Here is a 9865-nt window from a genome sequence, read left to right as displayed (position 1 = left end):
GGTGGGGGCCGGCTGGGAGTGGGCCGAGGGAAGGTGGTCTGCGTGCCAGCACCACAGTGACCACGGGCTGCAGGGACCCTGAGAGGCAGACAGGAGCCAGGGATCCGTGAAGAAGCCACAGGAAGGCATGTCCGGGAGATGTCGCTGTCCGGGTGAGGCTGTGGTTATAAGCAGAAGGGGACGGATGGCAGGATGTGGGTGACGGACGTGGGGCAATCAGGCACATGGTGGAGAGGATGCACAGCCTCCCGAAGCTGCAAGGGCCCCGGCACCTCCCCAGGGCTCTCCCTACCCCCACGCTGCTGGCTCTCCAGCGGGTCCTCCTCTGCGTCAGTGGGGCCCGTGCCCCAGAGGTCACTCAGTGTGTTGGAAGGGAGATGAAGGGTCTGGGAAGGAGCTGCTTCAGCAAAGCCCCCAAACTGGGCTGTGCTCAGTGCCAGCTCCAGGTCTCAGGAGAGGGAGATCCCTTGGACCTAGGGGAAGGGATGAGAGAAGAGCAACGCAGCCGAGATCCCCCAGCTCCCCGGCCTGAATGCCACCCTGGTCCCAGTCCGTGGGCACATCTGTCTCCCTGTCTGTCAGGCCACAAGAGGGCGGGTGCTCTGCATGGCGCATCTGTGGGATGTGGCTGACAGGAGGTGCTCCGTAACCACCTGCTGAACCGTGGGATCTGCGAGGGGTCCCAGCTGTTCCGTGCTCCATGCGCTTGGGCGGGGGGAGGCAGGTGCTGGGGACAACTGAGCCATGAGGGAGAAGATGGGGTGGTGTCATCAGCCAGGGTTTTGCCAGAAACAGAAGCCAAGCCTGGATTTATTTATTTTTATTTATTTATTTATTTTAAAGATTTATTTATTTATTCATGAGAGATACAGATTGAGAGGAGAGGCAGAGGCAGAGACACAGGCAGAGGGAGAAACAGGCTCCTCGCAGGGAGCCCGATGCAGGACACGAACCTGGATCCGGGGATCACGACCTGAGCCAAAGGCAGGCACCCAACCGCTGAGCCACCCAGGCGTCCCTCAAGCCTGGATTTAAAATAAGCAGAAAAAGGATTTAGCTCCAACCAACGACCGATGGGAGGCGGTGTGCTGACACCCAGCTCCCTCCACGCCGAGCTGGGATAACTCGGGGTACGTGTTCCTCGTTGGCTCTGGTGGCCCACAGTGGCGACCTGCTGAATGGCCGGCCACCACCCCTTCCCTGGCTCACTCCTCCTCTCCCCTGCCGGGCTTCGTGGAGTTGCCTGTGACATACATCACCTGTCCTCAAATCTTGGGCTCCCCTCTGCTTCTGAAGGGACCCCCACACCTGGGGCAGGTGCCTCCTATGGGCCAACCCTGTCGCGTGTCCTTTCCTGGTTGCAGGGGACGATGGGGAAGCAAGAGTCAGGCATTTTCAGCTGCTGAGTGTGGGTGGGGTGGCTCTGCTTTCCACGGGACTCACAGGTGGTGTGTCACCGGGGCCCCTGTGGCTCTGCTTCTTTGACAAAATATCACAGACGGGGGTCTTACAAATAGGAGAAATACATTCCCCTGACTTCCGGAGGCAGGAAGCCCCAGGTCAAGGTGTCGGTGGACTCAGTGGGCCTGTTTGCTGTTTGAAGAGCACTTTCTTCCGTGGGTCCTCATACGGATGTCTCTGAGGCCTCTTTTACCTCGGCAGCCCTCCAATGGCACCCCGTCCTGATACACCCGCCTTGGGCCTGGTGATGTCAGCATATGGATTTTGAGGGTACGCGAACACTCAGACCATAGCGGAAGCCAACGAGGCATTCGAATTATAATCATTTCAGGGAGGTCTGTTTGCACGATTGCATTAGAAATCACTAACCATGAGCAGCCCCGGTGGCCCAGTGGTTTAGCGCCGCCTTCGGCCCAGGGTGTGATCCTGGAGACCCAGGATTGAGTCTCCGTGTTGGGCTCCCTGCATGGAGCCTGCTTCTCCCTCTGCCTGTGTCCCTGCCTCTCTCCGTGTGTGTGTGTCTCTCATGAATAAATAAGTAAAATCTTTAAAACAAAACAAAACAAATAAAACAAGGAGCCTGGGGCTCACAGTCTCCCAAGCGTGGGCAGAAATGGTGCTGTCATACTAGGTCTCCATCAGGGCGGGGGCGAGCTGCCCTCCATGGCCTCGGCCGTTCCTCCTCCTGGGCCATCCCACACCCCTTTGGCCGAGGGCCCTTTTCTCTCGAGCCCGTTGGGCTCTTGGTGGTGCTGTCGGGTGGCATCGCCGGGACCCAAAGACCTGGCTCTGCTGGTAACTTCTGCAGCCACGGGTATGTCCTGGGCCTCAGCTTTCCTATGTGTCAAACCAGGAGGGGCAATGAGATGACCCCGTGTGTAGCACTGACCTTCTAGAAAGGCTCACGGCCCCCCTTCCAAACAGTCCTGAGAAGGGAGAAAAATCAAGAGTAGCCTTTGGGGAAACCAAGGCTCCGGGCACAGAGTGATGGCTGGAGGTCACTGGTCCTGTGGGCACATAAACAAAGCGCCCCTCTTTGGTCAGAGCGGGCCCCCCAGCCAGGCCTGCCCTGCCCCTGCTTTCCCAGAGGGGTGCGGCCCACACCCATGTTTATTTTTGATTGGTGCAGCGGCCCGCATGACATTCCAATGTTTTTCCTGTGTTCCTGGGTATGTGCGTGGCTGTGAAGGGAAAGGTGTAAGAACATGGGCTGCAACCAGGCTTTTAGAGCCAACCAGTCCCTCCCGCCCCACTTGGGGATCCGGGCTCTGTAATGTGACTGCTGGGCGTTGGAGGGTCAGGTCCACGTGGACCTCAAAAGGCTGACTTGACTTTGCAGGGAGTTTCAAAGAGAGTCAGGAAGCCACGCCAGCAACTCGGAGCCCCTCTGAAGGCAGCCAAATCTGCCAGTTCCAGGAGGCTGCCCAAATCTCGCCACCCACCCCCTGTGGGCCTGTGTTCTAAGGCCTGTGTCCCAAGCCCTTGAAACAAAGACCATTTCATTTGATTTCAGAACCCGAGGCCCCAGGGCTTACTTCATGTCAAGGCCAGGAGGCCTCAGATGCCACCTTGTTGGAGCCACCGCCTTCCCCCTTGCACCACCTTGTTGGAGCCACCGCCTCGCCCCTCACACTGTGGGACAGGGGAGAGCTCTTCAGCCCATCGGACGGGTTCTGTTGAAATTACAGGTCTCAAGCCGATGGCTCTGGGTGGACCGTGGCCTGCACACACATTCTCTTTGGCTTTTACCGCACCCACGTGGGTTTATTTTTGCAAAGTGCACTGCATTGCCAACAATTAGAGACGTTGATCTGGGGTTTGTGGCTACTTGCAGAAGTTAGAAGACCTGCCAGCCCCCGACTCAACGTTCCTGCCTGGGAATGCTCGGTGGGTGCAGAGCTGCAGCCCCCACTGCCCCCCTCCCGCCCCCGACACGCACAGATGAATCACGTGCCCGTCAACTCACCGTAGTCCTCACCACCGCTCCCTGTGGCCACCCAGGTGGGAGCTGAACGTCTGTTGCCTTTGGTCATCGAATTTGTGCTGCTGTTTCTTGAATCAAGACTTACGAGGGAAGTAAAATATTTTGGGTCCCCGCATTTCCAATAAAAGGGGGAAAGCCAGTTTGTTTATTACCCAGCCTGCCCCGGGGTGAGCCATCTGTCCCACTGTGCAGGGTTGCTGATGGAGAAGTTGGTCTCCAGGGCCGTCTTTGGTCCCCATCCTCTCCTCTGCCTCAACCACGCCATGACCGTCACCGTCACGTCGCGTTTATTAGTCCTCCTTCAGGCAGTGCACGCACCAGGCAGGTTCAGACAGTTCTCGTTTTGGCTCAGGGGCAAAGCTGGGGGGTGGGGGTGGTGCAAAGAAGACAGGGAAGGCAGAGCCATCCGGGCAGGCAGGGTTAGACTCCAGAGGGTGAAGGATTGCCCGTACTACCAAGGGCCACAAGGGAAGGTCTTTTTTTTTTTTTTAAGTATTTTATTTATTTATTTATTCATGAGACACACACACACACACACACACACAGAGAGAGAGAGAGAGAGAGAGAGAGAGAGAGAGAGAGAGGCAAAGACACAGACAGGAGAAGCAGGCTCCATGCAGGGAGCCCCATGTGGGACTGGATCCGGGACTCCAGGATCACGCCTGGGGCTGAAGGCAGACACTAAACCACTGAGCCACCCAGGGATCCCCAAGGGAAGGTCTTCAATGACATGAGGCAGCCTAGGAAGAAGGGCCTCCTGGCCTTCTGCCCAGCTCCTGACCCTGTGTAGCAGGGGCTGGAGGTTGTGGCCTGGCCCCAGCTCGTTTTGGAGGCACAAGTGTATCAGAGAGCTAAGGCACCTTGGACCGGAAACTTGGGGCTTGCCTTTCAGGCACTTCATTGGAAAAAAAAAAAAAAGCCCTCAGTTTTCCATCTGTCTAATGGGGGTATGAAGATAGGCCCTGGCTCCTTCTGTGAGAACCCCATTCAGTCCAGGCCTAGGCACCCTAGGTCCTCTCAAGGCTCACTCTTCTCACCACACTGGCCCACTCTGGTTTCCTGGAGGCTCTCCCAGACGACCATGGGGGGCATACTCCAGGCAGGTTGCCCCCGTCAGGTGAGGCAAACACTTGGCAATGTAGGAGAATCTCAGGTGACCGTGGGACAGGTTGCACCTGACCTCATGTGAGCCAGACTGTGCTTTCTGGTCACAGGTGCCAAGGAGGTCATCGTCCCAGCCATAGTCTTGGTCCCAGACCTGAACCCTCAGGGGCCCCCCCGTGGACAGGAGCACATTCCCGAAGTCCAGCCGCGTCATCCACGTGGGGTTATTATTTTTCCACACCGTGTAGGTTCTCTGCTCCTGGCCTCCAAAGAAGACTTTCAGATAGGCATCTGTGGCCGTGAAGTAGTCGCCCCACAGGCCCATTGCCTGGAAGTTCATAACCTCTAAGTGGGCCAGGCCCCTCTGCCGGGGACAGCAGTCCTGGTTGGTGATCCCTGAGTTGTGGCACACACAGTGGCATGGGTTGTGGGGGCTCTTCTGCTGCCCCGGGGGGCAGGGCCTGCTGCAGTTCTTCCAACGGGCTCTGTCCATCACGTACTTGCTCACAGCCTGCCTCAGCGCCTCCCGCCGTGGGTCCTGGCTCTCCAGGAGCACATGCAGAGGCTCCAGGGTGTAGTCCACCAGGCCGGGTCTGTCCAGCAGTGAGGCCATCCAGGCTGAGAACTGCTCCGGCCCGGCCTGGTTCCCAAACAGCAGGTCACTCATGGAGGTATGGTGGCCACCAATTATCTCGGAAAAGCGTTCCTGGTAGGCCTGGTGGAAGGAGGTTGTCATCTTGTGCTTCTTCTTCTTTTCCTCACAGGCCTTGAATTCTGATGAAGGGTTGGCGTGGTCACTTATGCTGACCTGGGCCTCGACTGTTAGGCAGTCTGACACCTCATCGGCTGTGAGCCCTTCCAGGGCCAGCTCACACGTACGCAGGGCAGTGAGGGCCAGGATCCGGCCGCCCAGCTCCATGGACCGGATGAAGTGGGTGCCATAGTTGGAGATGAGCCTGAGGTAGTCAGCCTCTGTGGAGGTATTGAAATTGGGGGGCAGGTCGCTGAGGGCCTTCTGGAAATTGGGGTGCAGTGGCGGAGAGTGTACTAGGTGGAAACTGAAGGAGGAGAGGAACACCAGATGGTTAGCATTCCCCATCAGCCTTCCCGCAGGATTGCCCAGGGTCACGGGTAGGTGACAGAAAGAGAACTTGAACCAGGTGGCCTGGCGCCGAGCCCAAGCTCTAGCCGCTGAGCCGCCAGGGAAACCCATTCTGTCTGTCACTCCGTGGTGACCTACGTGTGCTGAATCTCTCCTTTTCCATTTCAAAATTAAGTTTTTTCTTCTCTGTTCTTTTTTAGTTATAAAGGTGATGATGCTACACTGATGGTGACCTTCCAGTCTTGGAACCTACGTCCTGAGGCCTTGGTCCGTCTGGCCTCTAGATTGAGATCCTGACGGCTCTGGCCACCCTGTCTCACTGTGGTTGAAATCAGGGTGGGTGACTTGGGTCCTCCATGGACACCGTGTGTTTCTGGGGTGTGAGACCCAGGTCCCTGAGGGTGGGGTGTAATGCTGCTGTCTGGCACTATAGCCCTAATTCCCAGCACAGAGCCTGATACGTGGCAGACATGATCGTGGGTGGATGGGTGCATGAGGCCCAGTGATGGGAAGTCTCCTGCCAGGTGACCTGCCCACAGGACAGAGGGGACTGGGCACTCCGTAGATCTGAATGGCACCGTGTTGGGGATCTCAGCACAGCCTTGCTCGCTTCTCCTCCACCTGTTCTCTGTGAGGCTTTTCCTGTTCAGGGACCCTGGGAAGGAGACCTGGGGGCACTGTCCCACCCAGTGTGTGAGAACCAGGGTTGTGTCTCCTCCTGGGGCACCGAGTCCCCACCCTGCCATTCCAGGGCTCCCAGACCGCTCCAAGTTTCCCCACACCTTTTCCCAAGCCCCTCCACCCCCCCCCTGCTATGCTCACCTGTAGAAGCGACACTCCACCACGTCAGTGCTGAAGCTGTACCTGTCCTGGTGGGTCTTCTGGGCAGCGAAGTCGGCCACCTTGGAGTGCGAGCCGGCCATGCTCACATGCACATTGATGTTGGGCTTGGGAGACACATCCAGCCCCACGCGCCAGTCGTTGTGGATGTTGCTGGCTGCTTCCTTGGCCACACCCTCGGTGGAGCTGGCCTTGGCCTTGACCACGCGGCGCTGGCAGCCAGAGCCCTGGGCACGCCAGTCGGTCAGTGCCAGGGGCAGGCGCTGGAGGGCACCCCCCCGTAGGGTGTTGCGGCAGAGGGTGCAGGTGCCGTCGGGCCGCAGGAAGCTCTCTGTGTCGACTGGGAAGGAGCCCGAGCGCTTGAGGCTGGTCACGTCCATGCCCTCCCCGGCCAGCATCGAGCCGGGCACGAACCAGCGGTTGCGCCGGCACTCGTTGCGCGTGGCCGTGTGGCAGGGGGCTGGGGTGGGCGTGGGCAGCAGCAGCAGGACGAGGCCCGGGAGGAACAGGCGGGCACCCATGGAGCTGCGGAAACAGGGGGGGTCTGGGCTCCAGAAGCTGTGGGCAGAGGAGAGGTGCGGAGGCTGAGCCATCGTGGCACATGGAGCGGAGAGGGAAGGGGAGATCTCGCAAGTCACCGAATGTCAGAGCTGCGCTGGCCTTGACAAACCTGGCCCATCCCTCCCCCGTGCAAACGGGCCCAAGGGGCGGAGTGACTTGCCCAAGGGGGTCACACAGGCAGGAGGTGCCCCTTGCTGGGATTTCATGATTTTTTTTTAAAGATTTGTTTATTTATTCATGAGAGACACAGAGAGAGAAAGAGGCAGAGACACAGGCAGAGGGAGAAGCAGGTTCCTTGCAGGGAGCCCGACGCGGGACCGGATCCTGGATCCTGAGATCACAACCTGAGCCGAAGGCAGGCGCCCAACTGCTGAGCCATCCGGGCGTCGCTGGGATTTCATTATTTAAGGCGTAATGGGGATCCAGGGAGATGGCTCTGGCCCCAGGACCACAGACGCTGCTGGTGGGGCCAGGGCTCTGCGTATAGCAGAGGGACATAACACATTTAGGGAGGCATCTGCGACCATAGAGAGGCCTGGATTCTGGAGCCCCAGAACAAGCGATGCTTTTCCCACCCCTCCTCTCTCATTCTCTGTCTCTCTCCCACCAAGCCCTTAACAGAAGTGGGAAAGAAAGAACGCATTGCCCTTATGGTCCCTACCTTCCCGCTGGGGCTCGCTCTCTGAGCCTCATGGGAGGACAGCAGCCCGTGTTCCCGCCCGGAAGCTGGACATGTGCCTATGCCCTTGCACCTGTGTGGGGAGGGCTTTACGTTCCCTCTCCAGGGCTCCTGATGCCTGCGCCTCCTCTGGCATTCTCTGCCATGCTCTGCAGAATTTTGGCACCGCCTGCGAGCTGCCTGAGGCCTACTGTTGAACAATAATTGAAATTTCTTCCTTATTTTGAGGTGGCTCTGGAGCCTCACCCAGACCTGTTTATCATCTGGAGTCTCCACACTCTACCCCTATCCAAACCGGACCCCTTGGAGGCTGGTCCTTTCTAGTACCTTCCAGGGATCACAGCTTCTCTGAGACATGGGGGGCTCTGGAAAGCAGGAGCCCTGTGTTCTAGCTGGGGCACCCTGCACCTCACCCGAAGGAATGACGGGGTGGTAGGATTCCAGGCGACACGCAGGCCCTGGGGAAGTCCAGAGGAGAAGGTCCTGGGGTCATCCCAGTTAGGGTCATCCCATTTGGGAGGCCAGCACAGTTCATGACCTTAATCACAGAGCTCTGTCTCTACCTGGTCCTCATCATACGATCTCCCAGGCAGTCTGTTTCTAGCTTTACTCGCGGCCTTTCCCTGTCCACATCTGACGATGCCCTATAACGTCTCCACTATCTCTATGAGGACACTGAGGCCCAGAGCGGGCATGAGGCCACCCAGAGAGTCAGTGACAAGGCACAGTCTCATGGGTCACAGCACTTCCTGCTCCATCAGGCTCTTCCCGACATGAAGCAGCCCCACTGCCATGCCCCTCTGTGCCCACCCAGGGGCTCCCAGCTTCCCCGACGCCTGCCTTCCTCCCTACCTGGGGTCCCGTATTGAGATGCTCTCCACAGATGCTCTCTCTCCGCAGAAGACGCTCCTGAAATGGTGTCAGCACCCCGGCAGGCTCACCACCCAGCTCATCACCCAGACCACTGTTTATATCACTTCTGCTTCCTGTCCCGCCCCTCCTGCTGTGGCCACAGGTCCCTTCTTCTCCCCCTCCCACCAGCACCCATCCTGTCCTCACCTCTTCATCCGGCCCTTCTGACAACCCTCCAGGAAGCAAGCTGTGGGGGCCAGGGTCTCATCCCACAAGCAGAACTCCCTGGGGTGTGGGGACCTGGACAGACAGGTGAGGATCCATGTGGAGTGAACACAGGGATCTGAGGACTTTGAGATTCAGTCCTGGGCTTGATGGGCAGTCCCGCAAGGGCCGTTCCCCTGCTTCTGATCTATGGCACCACACACGTGAGACATAAGAGGTGGCGCAGTGTGGGAGCTCACCACGGGGGCTTCGGAGCCCACTGCCTGGGCTTGGGCCGGCTCCGTTGGGCCCTAGCTGTGTGGCCTGGTGCACTTCTTTAGCCTCTCTGTACCTCAGTTTCCTCAGCTAAAAAGGAGGATAATAAGAGTGTAGACCCTATTGGTTGTGAAGAACGAGAGACTTACTACCTGTGAAGTGCTTGGAACAGCTCCTGGCCCTCAGCAAGTGTGAGCTCATGAGAAATCAACCTCCTGGCCCACTTCCTACCCACACCTGCATCCCAGCTCTGGACCCCAAACAACGTACCCCAGGACATGGTTTCCGGTCCCCCCTTTTGTGCGGAGAACAGGTGGCCACATCAGCCCCCAGCCCCTCCCCAGCCCTGGCCTGAGGTGGCAGCCACAGGGTGGGTGGGTGAACAAATGGGGGGAGAGATGTGGGTGGGCCCAGCGGCCAGGGTCTTCATCCTTTGTCTTACCTGAGGTCAGGGTGGGGTGAGGTTTCCATGGGTTAAGTGACTCACAGGACAACTTCTGGAGGCCCAAATCACATGGTCTGAGGTGAAGACAGCTGGGTAAGTGGGGTGCTATTCTCAAAATGTAACACTCCAACTGGTGTACGTGACTGGAACAAATAGCTACAGACCCAGACCACGTGTGATACTGTGGGGTAGCTCATCCCTTGAGTGTATGTCCTTCCTCAAGTGCCTCGCTCTTACGGGAACAGGGGCTTACCCAACCTTGTTGGAGGCCCTGTCTCCTCTTCTTGGGGACCCCTCCCTACCAGAAATTGCAGCCTCCTGACCCCTTGCTATCTGTCTGTGCCTAGTTTTGTCACA

The 9865-nt window shown here is 58.2% G+C and overlaps 1 protein-coding gene across 1 annotated transcript; it reads right to left on the bottom strand.

Moving 5' to 3' along the window:
* Positions 1 to 4036: 4036 nt before the first annotated feature.
* Positions 4037 to 7012, bottom strand: PRF1 (perforin 1). Its single transcript, XM_055325759.1, has 2 exons — positions 6474 to 7012; positions 4037 to 5607 (listed from the first exon to the last, which is right to left on the bottom strand). Exons 1-2 carry the CDS (start codon positions 7010 to 7012, stop codon positions 4479 to 4481), a joined length of 1668 nt encoding a protein of 555 aa, XP_055181734.1. The 3' UTR covers positions 4037 to 4478.
* Between the last annotated feature and the right edge of the window lie 2853 nt (positions 7013 to 9865).

The sequence above is a fragment of the Nyctereutes procyonoides genome, unplaced genomic scaffold, assembly GCF_905146905.1.
Source record: "Nyctereutes procyonoides isolate TBG_1078 unplaced genomic scaffold, NYPRO_anot_genome, whole genome shotgun sequence".
Classification (NCBI taxonomy): Eukaryota; Metazoa; Chordata; class Mammalia; order Carnivora; family Canidae; genus Nyctereutes; species Nyctereutes procyonoides.
Note: the sequence above shows the minus strand (reverse complement) of the source record. Positions and strands in the feature narration are given on the sequence as shown.